The sequence below is a fragment of the Anolis carolinensis genome, chromosome 2 (genome assembly GCF_035594765.1).
Source record: "Anolis carolinensis isolate JA03-04 chromosome 2, rAnoCar3.1.pri, whole genome shotgun sequence".
Classification (NCBI taxonomy): Eukaryota; Metazoa; Chordata; class Lepidosauria; order Squamata; family Dactyloidae; genus Anolis; species Anolis carolinensis.
Window position 1 is genome coordinate 232,480,200 of NC_085842.1, and position 19,169 is coordinate 232,499,368.

The following is a 19,169-nucleotide window of genomic DNA, read 5'->3' on the forward strand; positions in this document are numbered from 1 at the left end:
TTAAAAGTAGGAGCCCCTCCCTACAACTTTACAACAATTTCCCAAAATGTTATATCATCTTTTCTTACAAAGAAGGATAAAAGAATGGTGGTTTCCCATTCTTGCTTCTGAAACCAAGACAAGTGAAGATTTACATCTCTAGTACATTTCCATTCCTTTTCCTCAGTGGGAATCTGATGTTTAATTCATGCAATTTTTGCTCTTAAATACTAAGTCTCTTAGGACTTGGTAGAATCCAGATAAAGTTAAACAGAAAACTCCATTAGGCTGTAAGGATTGGTGGGTTTTATTTGCATACCATTTTTGTTTTGCATTTAAACTAGAATACATTATTTTCTGACATGTGCAAGTCATTGTTTTCTTTTATTTCTTGGAAGTTCCACCTCTATCTGAAGCAGAAGCTTTCATTCCTGTTTCCCAAGCAAATCAGAATAATGATAAAAGAACTGTTGGCCTATCTTGCTTCTGTTTAAAGCAGTGGTTCTCAACCCGTGGGTCCCCAGATGTTTTGGCCTTCAACTTCCAGAAATCATAGCAGCTGGTAAACTGGCTGAAATTTCTGGGAATTGTAGGCCAAAACATCTGGGGACCCACAGGTTGAGAACCACTGGTTTAAAGACATCCCACAATTGAAGTTGACCCGGCTGATATTTTGGAAATACGGTGTTTCCTCACTACTTCGCTTTTCGTGGATTCACTGTTTTGTGGTTTTTCAATAAACTCTAAAAGACAATTATAAATCATAAAAAACTAGAATTTAAAGCCTAAGGAAGGGAGGAAGGAGAAGCCAAAGGGAGAGAAAAGGAGGCGATTTATCAACACACGATTGGTTGATAAAAACTTAAAATAGTGTATAACTACTAAAATAATGTATAAATATTAAAATAAATATAGCATCCCTACTTCACGGATTTTCACTTATTGTGGGTGGTCCTGGAACCTAACCCCAGTGATAAGTGAGGGAGCACTGTATATGAATACGGAGTTTCCTGACATTGTGAACCTATGTGGAAGGGAAAACAATGTTTTCCCTTTTTTTGGCGGGGGGGGGGGGGGATTGAAAATTTCAGAGACATTGAAGAAGTGCGGTGTTAGAACACCTTGCAGACTGAAAAACACTTTGGCCTCTTCTGCACTGCCATATAAAATTCAGATTATCTGCTTTCAAGTGGATTATCTGGCAGTGTAGACTTGAATAATCCAATTCAAAGCAGATAATGTGGATTATCTGCTTTGATAATCTGGATTATATGACAGTGTGTAAGGGGTCTTTGTTGCCTTTGGAATTTGACATTTATCAAGTTTAACCTGGTTTGTCACAAAATTAACCTTGTTTCGTGTCTTAAAAATAGAATTAGTGTGGGGAAAATAGCCATTGAATTTTTTTTAAAGTTTATTATTTTTCCTTACAAATATAGATCTACAAGGTCTTCAATTGTATGGAACTTCAGTTTTGTAAGAAATGTCAATACAGTAGAGTCTCATTAATCCAAGCCTCACTTATCCAAGCCTCTGGATAATCCAAGCCATTTTTGTAGTCAATGTTTTCAATATATCGTGATATTTTGGTGCTAAATTCGTAAATATAGTAATTATTCTAGCATTACTATGTATTGAACTACTTTTTCTGTCAAATTTGTTGTGTAACATGAAGTTTTGGTGCTTAATTTGTAAAATCATAACCTAATTTGATGTTTAATAGGCTTTTCCTTAATCCCTCCTTATTATCCAAGATATTCGCTTATCCAAGCTTCTGCCGGCCCGTTTAGCTTGGATAAGTGAGACTCTACTGTATATTCAAATCAGACAAAAGAGGAAAAAATAAAAGAAGTAACCATCAACCATCAAAAATACTAAAGAAAAGAAAACAATTTTCCCTAGTCCCATACATTATCAAGCAAATATCACAAAAAGAGAGGGGGAAATAACTGAGAAAGGGAAATTAGGATCAGTCCCTTTCCATCAGTGTTTTTCTGATATGGAGGGCATTTTTTGGATAAACTTTGTGGTCATTATTTAAAAGAAAACATTCTACAATCCATTTTTTCCAGAAAAAAGAAGGCTTCAGGAATTTTTTAAAAAATAAATTCTGAAGCTTTCCTGTGCTTTTCTGAGCCTTCACATCTCTAGACATGATTGCTAAAAAATAAATTGCCCTTTCAATGGTATTTCTCCCCTCAACATAAAGAAAATGTAAAAGGTCTTTCTCACTTTCTTCCGTCTAAGCTCAGCAAATTTGTACTAAAGAAAAGCTGAACATTAACTATGTTAAAACAAAAGTGATGCTGTTTGCAAAAAGACATTCTCATTTTCTATGGTCAAATTGAACAGTGTCTGGAATTTAAATACCTAGGGCCTCAGTTCATAGAAAACGTTTCCTGGAAACCCTAGACAGAAGCAACTCAAAGAAGTAGCTTTGAGATCTATTGGAGCTGGAAATTTTATTACGTTACAGTGGGTTGTGTCTTGGATTCTTCCCTGAAGGTTTTCCAGAGCAAGTCAATGCCCAAATGTTGTACAGTGATACTGTCTTGGAATGACCTAATTCTCAGATGCATAAATTGAGGGCTCTTTAAAATAGATGCTTCATTACTTTTAATTCTGTATGTCCTTGTACTTCTGCAGCTTTGATTTGAACTAAGCTTGATTTTCCTTCTATAAGATCTCAATTTTATTGTATTTAATTATTGGAGATTTTTTAAAAAATCTTCTAATATTGTTTTCCCCCAAGTTGTGCTATGAACATCTGTCAAACTGCAAAATATCACAACTTGCTACTGTGATTGAATTTTTCTCCCATTTTGAATTCAGAAAAGAAGTTTCATGAGTATGTTTTTGGGCACAGAAAATTATCAACTCAGATTAGTATAAACTCCGTACAATAACTATACTTGTTTAAGTTTAAATTAGGCATGTTTTTACATCCTTCATTTTCAAACCATGCCTACAGACGTGATTGATGGCTCATATTCTCATACCCCTTTGTCGCTGAATTTATGTATTTGTTGAGATTTAGACATTGAAGATTTACTACATTATTTGCTGTATTTTGGGTGTTGATGTTCTTTATAATCTGAACTTAGAACTCAAATTTTGAGTGCTATGTCTTGCATATAATATGTTTTTTCTATCTGAAACTCATTCTCTAAATGTAAAGGGAATAGATCCACGACTCATCTGCTATTTTATCCTGCTTTCTGTCAAACCTTTGCACCCTCCTTAGTATCGGATGAGGTATTGACTCCGCATTACCTTTTAGTTTAGACCAGTGGTCCTCAACCTAGACTCCCCAGATGTTTTGGCCTTCAACTCCCAGAAATCCTAACAACTGGTAAACTAGCTGGGATTTCTGGGAGTTGTAGGCCAAAAACATATGGGGACCCCAGGTTGAGAACCACTGGTTTAGACCAACTCAAGCACATTTTGCCTTCTAGCATACAGGAATAAATCCAACGTTTAGTCCAAACAGAAGTAGATAAATTGAATCAATGTGATGTACATATGTGTTAATTAATGCATGACATGCATTCATTGGCTTTGCTCTAGCTGGGAATTGGTCTCTTTTCTCTGGCATTCAGTCTACCTATCTGATTTCACTCCAGTATCCTTTACATCTGATGACACACAGTCTAAGGGGCCCTTCCACATAAATAATAATAAATTAAAACCTTCATATATTAACTGCTTGTGCTTTTCCAAGATCAAAACCTATTCAGTAATAAAGTACCTAATGTGGGTGAGATGTTTGTTCTGCACAGTTGACATCTTTTAAGCATCTACAATACCTCATTGCTTTAAGACCACAGTTTGCCCCAAACTCTTCTGCGTAGGTCTCCATTTTGCTGTGTACTTCCCTCTATGCAACTTCTCATTAAAGTTAATAGGCATTTACATCATTTCAGTGGGATTTTATTGAGTAAAACTAATTCATTGCAACCTGTTAAGGCTAATCACATAATGGAAGCCATGCAGTTACTAAGTAATTATTTGAGGATAGAGGAGAATTTTGGGAATTACTCGATAAAAAATATTTAATACAAATACTAGTGGAAAGTTAAGTGTCACGTTTATGACAAACGCAATCCATTTGCTTTTCCTATTTGATCAAGGTTCTGTAAATTTCCAGATGTTGAAAGTAATAACAAGGATGAGTATTGAGTACTGAGAGGTTTATCTTATTTATTTGTTCATTTTTGCATCAGTTTTAATAGCTAAGTAGGAATTAGGAAGTGTTTCTTCCCTTAATAGGAGTAAATAGTTTATTTTATTCTGAAATTTCTTCATAGAGAACAGGCGCAGGTATTAGCCAAGTGATTCTACACTGCCCATCCCTCCATTGTTGGTTTTTAAATACATCTCAAATATCAACTGCATGCCTAATTTCTCTTAAAGTGATAAGAAGCCCTGTACATTTGAATAACTGAGGAAAGGGGAAATTTAGAGAAGCCGACTTTCAAGTGTAGCAACTTTTTTTACTCGTGTCAGAAGCAACTTGAGAACATACTGCATCGCTTCTGGTGTGAGACGATTGGTCGTCTACTGAGACGTTGCCCAGGGAACGCCCAGATGTGTTACCATTCTGCTGGGAGGCATCTCTCGTTTCCCCGCAAGCTGGAGTTGACAGATGGGAGCTCACCCTGTCTCACAGGCAACCTTCAGGTTAGCAACCCAACCTTTGGGTCAGCAGTTCAGCTGGCACAAGGGTTTAACCCATTGTACCACCGCAGCTCCTAGTGTAGAAATAACAGTAAAGAGTTGAACAGCTCCTACCTCTAATACAACCTCCAACCATTTGCCCCTGGGCCTCTGAGATAGTTTTCAATACTAATCTGTCAATGGAAAACAAAATGCAGTTGTACAAATGTCTGTATTGTGGCATATATTTTACATCACTCACCTGAGTTGCTTCTTTTAAGTCAAGTTGCAGTTATGTTGCATGCTTGTTCTGTGCTGTCCTATTCAGAGGTCTCTGTCCCTTTTTACAAGCAGACAGAATACCCAATACACGGTTACCAACATATCTGTCTTCTGGGCTTTAAATCTGAACTTCTTAAACTTCTTAAACTTATGACCCCCTTCTGCCTGGGAAATCTTTACATGATCTCAAGTACACAAGTATATAAAATAGGTATAAAAATGAAATGGTTACTGATAATAAGTCAACATTTGCAAGGCTTGTTAAACAGAGTGGAACATGTTTGTGGAGCATGTTCTGCAAACACTACACATTGTTGCCAACAGATTTGTGTAAATGGGTGGCATTCAGAAGCTTCTTATTGTTGCCAAATTTTTCATGTCTCCAATATTGAGCTAAAGGGGCCCCATTTGGGATCAGGGCCCACAAGCTAAGAGCAGTACTTTAAATAAATAGCTCTGATGTCTTCTAATCATCAGAATTTTCAAGTGTGAGGGGACCACATATCAATCTGTGTATCTGATCACAAACAGTTTCTTACCACAATATATAATTTTTGATCAAGTACTATTTAAATTGACACAGTAGTCCTGGACATCACAGTTCAAATCCCCACTCAGCCATGAAAATCAAGAATAGGATTGCCATAAGACAGAAATGATTTGAAGGCACACAATTACAAAGACTCAGCATCTTCTTCGTGTTCCCATTCATACTCCATCCTTAGAAAAAAAGTATTCATCTTCTACTTCCCCTACATTATTTGTTCAGCTTGTACTGTAACTCCTCCCTCTTTTAAATATTTCTTCATTAAAACATTTTTTAAAATCTTTTGTTTCTATGGAACACAACTGATCCTGGAATGGATTAATGAAAGATCTAATCAGTTAACATTTAGTCGAAGCACCTGATATTGTTTAATAGAAGGGTTGACGACTTATCCAGCTCATCGTTTTTCACACTTTCTTTGCATTTTAGTTAGAAACAAGAAAAAATCAGAGAAAATGTCTTCCCTGCCAATTTTGCCTTCATGGGGACAAAAATATTCCTATTATGGTCAAATAATGCCAAGACATTATTTTTTCTTGCCAACCTCTTCTTACTGCAAAACCTATGTGAAAGGTTTATACAAATATTGAGCATTTTGGTCCATGCTTTTCAACTTAAATTTAGTTATTATATAAATGGAAAAGCTCATAAGATTACTCAGATTCCAAATTCTTCTTTTACCTACTTCTGCTTAGCACATGGAAAAAGAAATACTTTATTCAACTGCTACTTTTACAATTTCCTAGCTAGCCTGTCCATTGTCTTTTCTTAATGTGTTGAAGAGAGAAGAATTTCTTTTAATAAAAGGTTGATTTGATATAAATTGAACATATTTAAATCATGATAAATTGTTCATCTAAAGGACTTGATTTTAATGATTTAAATCACAGTTTAATTTTCTATCAGAGAACTTCTGCATAATAATCATTTGTAGTAGAACTACATTTTTATAGAACCTTAATACGTATTGAGAGATGTTAAGTTGTATTGGAAGGTAGATAGAGATGAATAGAGTATTCTGAATTGTTTTCAGGTTTCATTTTCAATTTGTCATAAATGGAATCTCTTCTGCCTAGATGTACTTCATTTCCTCATTTTTAACTCATTGACCTTGTATATCTTAGCGATTAGAGAAAGTCAAGGTCTGAGAGTTTGGAAACATTTCATGTTCACTAGCCACCAAAAATAATTGATTGGATTATCTCTCATCTTCATACATTTCCATTAACATATTCATATACTCAAAAGTTGGAATTGGTGCTAATGAGAGTATCTCTCACCTAGACTCTCGTATTTCCAGTGATTTTAATAATGTGAAACCTATTAATTGTTAAAAAGATCCAAATTAAATACAACTTTGCTTCTAAGTATAAAAAAAATCTTCTTACTTTCAAGGAAGTATAAATAGAGTGGCTTTTCTAACTTGGGAAATATATATATTCATTTTGTAGCCCATCTTGTTAGGAAGAAATGATATTAAAAGCATGAAATAATGATAAATGATTATTGTTGTACCTTCCAAGTTGTTTCTGAGTAATGGAGACCCTAAGATGAAGCTATCATTTCTTTGTGAGATTTGTTTGGGAAAGGATTGCCATAGCTTTGCTTTGAAACCTTTTTTTGTGTGTGTGTGTCATGAGCAACTTGAGAAACTGCACGTTGCTCTGGTGTGAGGGATTGGCCGTCTGAAAGGACGATGTCTGGGGGATACCATACCTGTGGGAAGCTTTTCTCATGGAAAATTGGAGCTGACAAATGGGAGCTCACCCCGCTCCCTGCATTTGAACCACCGACCTTTCTGTCAGCAATCCTGCTGCCATAAGGGTTTAACCCATTGCGTCACTGGGGCAAACTGAGAAAGTGGGGCTTGCCCAAGGTGGGTTTTCCAGTAGGTTTCTGTGGCCTAGCAGGCATTCAAATTTTGGTCTCCTGGAGTCTAATCCTATATTCAGGCGACCATATCTTTCTGTCACAGAGTATCTGGTGAAAGTGAGTTGTGGGAAGGTGACTGAAAATTTGTTATCTCTTTAATTACTAATTCCTTACCAAAGAAAATTAATTTTTCATCGGGAAAGCTAGGAGCCCTCAGTTGCGCAGTGGGTTAAACCCTTGTGCTGGCAGGACTACTGACTTGAAGGTTGGGTTGCTGACCTGAAGGTTGCCGGTTCGAGTCCAACCCAGTGAGAGCGCAGAAGACCTTCTTCTATCAGCTCCAGCTTCATGAGAGAAATCGCACTCAAGAATGGTAAAAACATCAAAAATCTGCCCCCCCCCCCCCCGGCAACATCCTTGCAGATGGCCAATTCTTCCACACTGTTAGCGACTTGCAGTTTCTCAAGTTGCTCCTGACATTAAAAAAATCAGGTGAAGCATTTTGTGGGCTGGAGGTTCCGTATTAGTAATATGAAGGTGGTGGTGTTGTTGTTGTTGTTGTTGATGATGATGATGATTTTGAAGTCATTGTGAGCATCATTGGTTAACCACATGCATCTATGTTGTCAAGATAGATGGTGAGAAGAATGTCAAGAAAATGCATTCATTTATAGGTACTACTAAATAAACATTTTATTGCAAGCTAAAAATATACCTCTTGAAAGTTCTCTAAACAAAAGGCATCTATGGAATTACTCTGTCTGTGTTGGAATATGAGGTGTCCTTTTAAGCATAAAACCCCTTAAATAACTCCCCATCCCCAGCTCCCCTTTGTCCCAAGGAATAATTGTTCCTGTGTTAAAAGTTGGCATTGCTGTGAACAAAATTTGCCATGAAAAATAGAGATTAGTTCTTAATATTCTTTTCTGTTTAATAGTGAAAATTCCCATTATTTGCGTGACATTATTAAACAGCCAACAATACTTGGTTTGAAATACTTTAAAAAATAATGCATCGCAGTTAAGAAAGCAGTCCCGAAAACCACTGCTGCTATTCATTTCCTCTTTTTATCGCGTCAAATGTGTGATTGAACCAACTATAGGCAAGCTTTCTTCTATCTTTAGAGGTGTCTGGGCTGCTGTGTTTTGGCTTTGTCGCTGGTATGTTTGGATTAGATTCTTTGTCAGCATCTGGGCTTCATTTCGTCTGCTTTAATACACCTCTAAATATCTACTTCTCAGTCTAGCCCTTGGCTCGATTCCTTTGCTTTTAGTCTTACCTGTTTCTCATCGTAACCGTTGGTGCATTTTTATGTCATTCTCTTTTACTGAAACATTGTGAGGGGCATAATTTGTTATAACTTGTGGGCAGACCTTGCCTCATAAGGATAAGTCCTGTTACATAATAGAGAACAGAAGTCTGATAGAAAAAGAAGACTGGCTGAGAAAATTTTCAAAGAAGCTGAAAGCAATACTGTACAGGAAATTAAATCATTGGGCAAGGAAGTGGAATTGGACTGATTGCAGTCATTAATGTTCCTTTAACAAGGGGCACATAAGGAATGTTACTCAGCAACTGCAATGGTCCCTAGTGTGGTGCCAATTAAATAACGTAGATGTGGGATTTCAAACAAACAGCCAGCACCGGGCAAGGAGGGGAGCCGAGGGGGATTTTTATGAGCTGAGAGAATGCAGCAGACTTCCACTAACTATTGTCCTCACAGAAGAACTCAAAACACCCTCCTTGCTTTAGACAAGTGTAGATGTGTGAAATAGTTTTCCCCCTGTAGACTATTTTCTTACCTATTATTTCTCTTTTTTACATCTCACCAGCTTTTGAACTACAATAGAAGCACAACACTGTTTTACTTTCAGACATTTTTAAATCATAACATGATTTATTTTATGTGAGAAACAACAAACAGTTTTTCATAAATAACATGCACATTTATACAAAACACTACATGTGTATATATGTGTGTGTATATATTTTTTGTGTGTGTGTATAATTCCTAGTTAGATCCATTTTTTTAACCTTCCACCCTTCAGAGGGGTTTAGATCTTTTACATTCTGGCATTTCCAAAAAATGTTTTGTTATGCTTAAGCCAATTTTACTTTTTTTTAAAAAAAGGAAAATATTTGAAATAGTATTGCTGATGCATGTTAGCAATGATTTCCTCCCTACTATAATTTTCTGCCTTTAAAACAGCACATTTTTCCTGTCTTCCTGTCTTCCTTTCTCTAATTATTTTCCACACTTTTAGCATTTCAAGCAGAGAAACTTTACATTCAAAATAATGAGCTATGGCCATTACATCATTCAGCATAAATTTTTGTATCTCACCATGATGTTAGGACCCTTGCTTCCCCCTGCCCCCGCACTTCAACTATTTTCTATAGAGAGATGCATTTTGGCACCAATTTATGGAGAATCCCGATTGATCTTAAAAGAACTGAGAATGTAAAGTAAGACTGCAATCTGATTTACCTGTGCAGAAGCCCAATTAAACTAGATGGCTCTTTTTGTGAGTAAACATTTATGTGTATGTGTCTTCAAACCATTCATTGATTTATGGCACACATAGAATTTTATATCACTATACGATCACTTATCTGTGAACGTAGCTAAAGAACTCAGGAGCAAGCCATCACACTGGAAGAGGCTTATTGTAGATGTAAGACAAGAGGTCCTGACTTTTTATCACCTTCAGTGAGGTTCTGCTGTTTTCCCAATGGGTTCCATTCTCCATTCAACCATCTGCTTTGGTTTTCTTCCCACTGAGCTGTTTCTCAGGAGCCAGGAGAGCATCCTGGAGTACTTTCATATGAGATGTAGGCTCCATTCACTGGATGAACTACACTGAATGCTAACTGCTATCAGAAATCCTGACTGTGCTCCATTGCTCTTGAAATAAAACACTGTTTCACTTTCTTCTGCAAGGAGAAAGTTGGGGCAAAATATCTATCTGAATCTACCACCAACTTAGTAAACTTGACAAAGTGGATGCTTTGGTGGATTCCTTGCCTATAGTCTTATTTGTCTGAACAGCAAAGATAAATTTGTTGCTACCCTATATATTAATATTCTTCTACCCTCCCCCCCCTTTGACCTTAATTTTTTTTCAATAACGAAGATCTTTTTCTCTTTTTTTCCTTCTTTGTGTCTATATACACCCATACAGGTGTATCTTATACATATAAGTGATTTAAAGCAACCCAACATCACATCTCCTAAATTTGTACTGAATACTTGATAATGGTAATGGTGATGCTGACGCTGATGATAATGATATAGTGATGATTGCCACCTACTATATAGTTCTCACGGTTGAGTCCCAAAGCATCCCACACTTACAGAGCAATATAATTAAAAATATACAAAGGGTAAATATTAAAATTGATTACATTTTCACAATTATTAAAACAGTTACTGTACATTCAAATACCATTAAATGAATAAATACACAATAAGTTGTTAGAAGCAATTCATTTTTTTTTTCGTGTCAGGAGCAACTTGAATCGCTTCTGGAGTGAGAGAATTGGCCGTCTGCAAGGACGTTGCCCAGGGGACGCCCGGATGTTTTTTTTGATGTTTTTACCATCCTTGTGGGAGGCTTTTCTCATGTTCCCGCATGGAGCTGGAGTTGATAGAGGGAGCTCATCAGCACTCTCCCCGGGTGGGATTGGAACCTGGCAGCTTTCAGGTCAGCAACCCAACCTTCAAGTCACGAGGCTTTAGTCCACGCCATCGGGGGCTCAAGCAATTCATTAGCAACACAGGACTCCATGGCCAATTCTTTAAAAGTTTTCTGTTTTAAGAGTCTGTCTAAATAAAAGGATTTTAGCTTGCCAACAGGGGGACAAAAGAAGGTTTTGTCTATTTTTGAGAGCCGAGGGGCAGCTGCTGTGTCCCCACCAGCCACGCTTGCAAAGGTGGTGGGACTAAAAAAAAGGGCTTCTCCTGATGATCTCAGTGCCTAGGCAGGTTCATACCACATGATAAGATCTACTAAATATCCTGGATCTGAGCAATATAGGGCTATATAAGTAATAACCAGCACTTTGAATTGGGCCCAGAAACAAATTGGCAGCCAGTGGAGCTGTTGCAACAGGGAAGTTGTGTGCTCCATGTTGCCCCAATTAACAGTCTGGCCGCAGCTCTTTGAACCAGCTGAAGTTTCCAAAAATTCTTCAAAGGCCGTCCCAAGTAGAGCATTTTATATTATATCCTTGTATTATATTGTCTAGATACAGCAAAAACGCTTATTCCATGGTTCCAGATATCTTGAGGGTTTTTTCTAAATATTTTAATGAACTGTGGTTTGTCTGAGGAACCCTGCTCATTTCTGTATGACAGTATTATATGTCTTCTGCTTAATCCTTTCACATATGGTGTTTTGGCCTCATCAAACTCAGTTCTATATTCTGAGTAGCTGGTAGTCAGTGGAGGTTGTATCTGGTGACTCTGTAGTTCTAGTCCCCTGTTGTTCTTGGATCTACTTGACAAAAGGATCTGTGGTCTTGTAGGCTGATTCAAAACAAAGTAACTTGGTCTTACTCAGTGGTTCTCAATCTGTGGGTCCCCAGATGTTTTGACCTTCAACTCCCAGAAATCCTAACAGCTGGTAAACTGGCTGAGATTTTTGGGAGTTGTAGGCCAAAACACCTGGGGACCCACAGGTTGAGAAACACTGGTCTTAATAGTTGGCTGCTTAGATTTTGTGACATAAGAAATACCTCATATGGTCATCACACTGTAAACTTACTTCATTTGCATACTGTTATAAAGTCTACAGCTGAGTGGTTTACAACTCCTGCTCTTCCCCCTTTTTAAAGTAGTCTGGGGGCAGAAAGAGATGACAATACCAGGAAGCAGTATTTTTCGTAGTGGAGTCTTTTTAATGTTTTTTTTACTTACATTTTTTCTGTATCCTCTGGTTACTTTTGAAGGTATAGTGTGGTGGGCAATTCTTATCATACTTGGTTTTATCATTGCCAAAATTCTCTTCTCACTCTTCTCATCTAATTGAATAAGAGAACACTGCTGAACTTTGGAATGTTTCTAATTTTCGTGGTTTGTTCTGAAAGAACACAGAACAGCCGGTCTCTTCCCAGATAGATATAAGAGAGCAATTTCAAGATTTGTATGTCTTCTAGAAGTACTGAAAAATCGGAATGTGGGCAGATGAAACCTCAGAGAGTGATTCCAGTGAAAAAGGTCAGTATAGAATATCCAGAAGATAGATTTTGAGATGGAACCTGCAAATACAGATCCCCTTTTACATAGTAGTAATGTAGCATGTTATGCATGTAAACAGTTGCTAAGTTGATTGAAGCATTCTGCCAAGTGAAAGAACTTTAACCTGTTTTTGAGATATTTTGATAAGGTGCAGATTTGAGTTATTGTATCAGCTTCAACTCATGGCAGTCCTATGAGTGATGGGCATCTAAAACTCCCAGTGATGAACAACCCTGCTCATGTATTCCAAATGGTTGAATAGAGTATCCCCAATTCTAGGGTCTTCCATTCTGGGATTAAATTTTATTTCTAATGCTATGAATTGGTAATTTATACAGTTAGCCTAAATAATTCTTGGAATTGATCATTAGCAGTAGATTAGGACACTCAATTTAATACAAATTTCCTATTTACTTTTTCTGTTTTAAGAAATCTTAATACTATAAAAAGTTATATAGAATAATAGAGCATAAAATATGTTGTTAACTGCTGTTATGTTGATTTAAATTTATGGCATGAGAGACCTCCAAGTCCTATTTATCTGTAACGTGGTCTTCCTCTTTTCCTCCTGCTTCTAATTCATTATCTTTTGTGGCGAGTCATGCCTTCTTAGGATGTATTTGACAGTCTCCTTTACTCACCTTAGCGTCTATGGAGAATTCAGCTTGATTTGCTCTAGGACTGTTTATTGATCTTTCTAGCAGTCCATGATATCTGTGAACTGCTCTTCTCAGATTTCAGATGTGGGGTTTTTTCTATTAGCTTTCTTCACTGTTTACAGTCATACAGAGAAATTTGGAAATACAATGCTATGGGCAATCCTAACTTTGGCTATCAATAATGTGTCTTTATGCATCAAGATCTTGTCTAGTTGCTTCAAAGCTGCCCTCCCAAGTATTTTTGTCACAGACAGAACGCCACCAGATAAAGTTCAACACAGTTTATTAAAGTTACAGAACTAAAAAGTGCCCGTATGAAACAAAGGACTAGGCAAACACTTGCCTTCAGTGTAAAAGATGCACAAAAAAGACTCCGCTGATACTAAAAGTGGTTCAAAAGATAAACCGGATTAAACAGGAGTTTAATCCGGGTTAAACAGAAAATGCTTACTTCAGCCCGGCAATTTAAACAAACAAAAGTTGATAAACAAGGATTCAAAGAAACATAAATAGCTGGCAGCAGATTCCTCTCTGCTACTCGAAAGCTGCAAATGAGTAACTAAGGTTGTTACTCCTCCGTGCAACAAACGGAATCCGGATCCAGGCACTTCAATCAGGGTAGCGACGGTCAGCAGGGTCCCAGTCCGGTCTGAGGTCGAAAGCCAGATACAGATGTCTTTGGTTCACCAATTCCACCGAAAGCCACAGAAGGGGTAGTCCGAGGTCGTAGTCAGTCAGTCAGTCCAGCGTCAATCCAGAATAGGCAATTAATGTTCGTCAAGAAGACGACGGAGGTCCAAGCTAATAAGATTAAACACAGGTTGCACAACGTAAGCCCACACAGTTCCTCCCGCCGTCTATGCCCAGTGTCCTTGGTAACTTACGTATTCAGTAAACGAAACACACCCGTCTTCAGGAAATTCCCAACAAGAGCCCAAGCGTTCGTCCAGATTACCTTGCCCAACGCAATTAGCCCTGGATTCTAAACCCCATTTTATGCCAGTTTACAACTCCTCATCGCTGTCAGCTGTTACCCTAATTCCAGGTGCCTCATCATCATCCTCCTCATCAGAGCTAAAACACCTTTGACTACGCCCCACAGCATCCCCAGCTGTGGATCCCGTTCCATCCCTCCAACTCGTCCACGGGTCCGATCCTGCAACCCGCCAGTCGCCTACCACACTAGCATTGCCGGTGACACCCAAATCCTCCCTCACACGAGTCCATTCCATGTCATCCTCCTCTGAGCTAACCACCTCTTCCTCCATTCCCTCGGTAAAACCCTCAAAGGAATCTTCGTCTGTTGGTTCTGCAAATAAGTCCCGCAGCCGTTTCCTCTCTCGCTCCTCAAGAGAGTCTGACTCTCGAGGAGTCTTACGACCACGTCTCCCAGTATCGGAGCCATAAGGCTCAACCATAACAATTTTTTTTCTGATTTCTTGTCTGAAGTCTCAATTCTGAATTACTAAGGTATGGAAAATCTTAACTATTTGAATATCTTCATCATCTCCTTTAGATATAAATAATATCACTGAGTACAATCCAACCTGGGAGCTTCATTTTCTGATATTATGCCTTATTATATTGTAAATTGTCTCAAAATAGGTTTTCTGTGGTAAAAGATCTCTCTTAAGTTATAATGCCACTACCATTGTTTCTGCAAGATCCTCTACCAGTGTCACTTCCCACCCTGCTTTTTCCTAACTGTTAAATGGAAAGAAAACATGATGATATTATTAATTTTAAGCTATGTTTCAAATATTTAAATTTGATCTACACTTATAAAATTAATGGTAAACTTTGCAGCTGCTCCACAGCTTAGTTGGTCCTGGTGTGATTATGATAACATTAAAACTAACATATACACAGGTTTAATTCTCTAGATTGGTTCGTGAGAATCAACAAGGTTTGACTGATTGGTCAAAAACACGCATATCCCTTTTTTCCTTTGTATGATCTACTTTGTATGTTGATTCCTGGTTTGTTATAAACCACATTGTTGTTTTCACTTGTACATTTTATCTTCTAAACCAGTGGGTCTCAACCTGTGGGTTCACAGATGTTTTGGCTTTCAACTCCCAGAAATCCTTACAGCTGGTAAACTGGCTGGGATTTCTGGGAATTGTAGGCCAAAACACCTGGGAAACCCGCAGGTTGAGAATCACTTCTCTAAACCATGTTTGGAAACTATGACTAATCCTAGCTTGTATGCCTAAGCATGTATTGCCGTTTGCTGTCTTCCGTTATAGCAACAAAATAAGATAATTAAGCATAGCATGCTGGAGCACGGTAATGGAGTAGTTTGTGTTGTTCCTCTGTTTCCTTCTGCCCATGTTTTCAGCTTTACTGTCTATACTTGTACATAAGTCAAGAAATGTATGCTAAAGATTGAAACCAAAAATCTGGGTTGATCTACATACAGATTAGTGTGGTAAGTCTATCATTTGCGGTGCTGCTAATGGCCTTTAGTAATGCCCATTTTAAAAGAGGCATTGCTGGCAACTCTTTGGCACTTGGGGATAGTAGAAGGGGAGGCAGTCCCAGGAGAACCTGAAAAAGTCTTGATCCCTTCTACTCTTCCCACTGAAGCAACATGTCTTTAGTATATCTCTGCCAAGGCAGCCATAGTAGAAGAAACTAGAAGCTGAATTAAGCTCCCATTCACTCTGATCTTTCTGTCACAGTAACAGCTCTTTGTTGCTACTTTGCTGGGGTGTGAAAGAATGATTGGTGGATGAATTAAAACCTATTCTTTCTGCCGTCACCATCGTGGTGGCAGCTCTGGTGCTTTCCTGCCAGAGCAGGGAAAATGGAGAAGATTGGGTGTTGTGACTGCGCCTTCGGGGATTATGGTTGATGGTGATGGAATTCGAAGAGGAAGAAAAAACCCTCGTGATGAGGGTTCACTGGAGGAGTTGCGCAGGAAGCGACTTAGAGAGCTATATGGGGGATCTTCTGAGGAAGATTCAGATGGGGAGATGGATGCTGAGGAACAGGTGGTGGCTGGGGAAGCGGGCACTGAATGGGCACAGCCACTGGAGATGTCTGGGGATTTGGGGCCTATGGATACTTCTGAACCTGGGGTTTCTGCAGGAGCTGATCCCAATTGGGATGCTTGGAGAAGGGAGGATGGTTCTTTAAGTGTTCATGGGGCTAAGTGTGGGCAGGATGATTGGGACTCCGACGAATTGCTAGGTACTCCAGATCCACGAGCTCTAGCTGTGTGGAGTTCAGACTCTGAGTAGATTTGGGACACCTGGTGTTTGGGTGTGAGTGTTTGGTCACCCAGGAGGAAGGGGAATAAAATGGGAATGTTTGACCACTGCACTTTGCGTGTGGCAAGGTGTTGCTGAGACGCCATTGGGATCACTGTGAAGACTGGACTTGGACTATGATTTGTATCTGCTGATAACACCTAGCTTGGCTCTCGCTGTGTCTTATCGTGGACCTGTTTTGGATGACTGCACCCTCTTCGGACTTTGGATTGAATTTGACCTGGCTTCTGTCTACACCCTCTGACTGACGGCTACTCCCGGCTTCTGACCATTGGTTTGTCTTTCGGAATTTCTGCTGCCTCCTGACCTGACCTTGGATTCCTCTGACGACGGCTATTCATCATCCCTTTGAGGCTTTCGGCTTATCTGCACTGTGGAAGCAGCTTTATTGCTTTTCTAGTTTGTTTATTTTCCAGCAATGAACTCTATTTGTTTTCCAAAGCTGAATTGAAGCCTTATTTAGTTTTTTATTGAATGCCAGCATGGGAAATTAGCGTGGCTCGTTTTTGAGTTATTATTGTCCAATCTACTCTCGAAACACTGAAAAGTGAAGTGTTTCAAGGATATTTCCTGTGTTTATGTTATTTTTCTGGCTTATCTTCGGAATAAACTCTGTTTTGTATGCTAACTGGCGTCTGACTCTTGACATTGGGGTTTGTTTAAGGTTCTCCGCAGATGGACTTGAGAGCTTTATTTATCTGTGGAGAGCCTGAAAGAAGCACCGACTCCCTCTACTCTCTCCAGCATCCTTTTTTAATGCTTGGGTGAGAAAATGGGGTTAGCCAGGGGAGTCTGGCAAACCAAAGCAGTGCTAGTACTGTCACCTCTCCACAGAATGGATCCAAGAAGTCCCTTGTCGAGTGCCAAAATTTTACCCACAGCTTATCTTGAAATCATATAAGAATCCATAACTTTGGTCTCAAAATTTGCCCTCAACTAATACATGAAGTTGACTTATACACAAGTATGCCTGGTAAGTATATATGTAGTTTCATTTACATGAACTATTAGCTTGCCCGGAAAGATAAGGCAAATACTTCTTTGTTAATCAAATATTGAAGTTTGGTTTTTATATTTATCCCTATTCTAATGGCATGTCAAAGATGGAAATTAATTCTATTAAAATGCTTCGTAACTCATATAGGACAATTTATACACTGTTTACTAAAGAACCTCTAACTTTGCTAGTAGTCTGATTGCCAAGAGCTGAGTGAAATCCTGTTACATACACAAACTGTCTCTTTTTTGATCTGAACTTTAAAAAGTTCATTAGTTTACTGATTTTGACTACTCGGTATTCCAGCATCTGGTATTTCCCTGGAAGCTCAGTAAGCATTTATTAGTGAGACAGCTGTAATTACTAAAAATATTTCTGTAACATATTGGAAATCTGCTTTGTCTTCATTAATTTATACATGTATATGCAATTATCCATCTAGTTTGCTCCTTTGTCCTTGATCCGAGGATAAATTAGGTTTCTTTAGTTTATCAGCTTGCTTTTTGTTGTCACAATTACATGAACATTTAATTTATTGAATTGGTTTCAGGGGAGATGTGTAAAAGCATGTGTAATATTAATGTGGGTTTACAGAATCAAAATCAAGAACACAATAGTATGGGTTTTTTATTTATTTCTTGAGTTTTTATTATGCTTTGTGCGTGAACTGTAAAAGTGGTAAGAAAGAGCTCTTGGTTCATGTTTTTAGGTTTCAGTTGCTGAAATAAGAAGTGCAATGACTTTTGTGTCCCATGGGATCAGAATTCTTAAGATGTAAAGTGTGTATACATGTGAGATCTATTTGATAAATTGCATTGACAATTCACTAGAAACCTTTAAATGCTTCAATATTACGATATTCTCTTAAATCATAGCAAGCTTATAGTGAAAAAAGGGAGATGGCAAGAAAACCTACTACTTTTCTACTTCAATATCCCTCCAATCTTCATCCAGAACACATTTTACTTCATATAGTAATTTCTCTGTTTTGGTAAATCATTATATTTGGAATAAAGCATGCATGTACTTCTTAGAAAATGCCCACCCAAGGCATCATAATTTTAGATCACATCAGGTAGGAAGACTTGGGACGGAGAGAAGGAGGTCAGGAGCAGAAAAAGCAGGAGGGCAGGCAGTACACGGAGCCGCCACTGCCAGTTCCAGGGCAGCATGCCTTGTCCCCTGACATCTCTTGGCCTCCTGCATGGAGAGAGTGAGGAGAGAGTACCACTTGAGGGTTAGCTTTTCTGGCTGCACTCCCGTGGCTCCTCTTCTCTCTGGAATTGTAAATACAGATTTAACAAATCACACTTACGAGTCACAGATGATTTTTTACACAGCCCTAAAAGGTACCTCAGGCTCAGAGCAGAAGAGATGTGAAAACATCCACACACCCTTCACAATTTTCCAGTGAAAACTCAAAAGACATGACATACTACCAGACTGGGTGAAGGAACCTTACAATTGCATGGAAAGATTAATGGAGAAGTATAAAGGGAGTGGTGATGGGCATAATGCAGGGATGGGGAACATCTGGCCCAGTGCATAGAAAGACACCTGTCCCAATCCGCCCACTTAATCCAACTCTTGTTGCTTCTCTGAGCCATCACATTAACTCCTCTCTGGGCTGGATGCTGCTTACTATTCAGACCCAATCTCTTCC

At 38.5% G+C, this 19,169-nt stretch overlaps 1 protein-coding gene across 3 annotated transcripts in view; it reads left to right on the forward strand.

The window, feature by feature from the left end:
- The window catches only part of mllt3 (MLLT3 super elongation complex subunit), a 163,084-nt gene that overhangs the window by 57,331 nt on the left and 86,584 nt on the right, over positions 1-19,169 (forward strand). Inside the window, exon 1 of one of the 3 annotated variants that reach the window (XM_062971881.1) lies at positions 12,165-12,554. The exons of the other annotated variants lie outside the window; for them this stretch is intronic. Within the exon in view, the coding sequence (XP_062827951.1) occupies positions 12,512-12,554 (43 nt within the window). The 5' untranslated portion in view covers positions 12,165-12,511. Of the gene's footprint in view, positions 1-12,164; positions 12,555-19,169 lie in introns of those variants that run through there. 3 annotated transcript variants of the gene reach the window in all.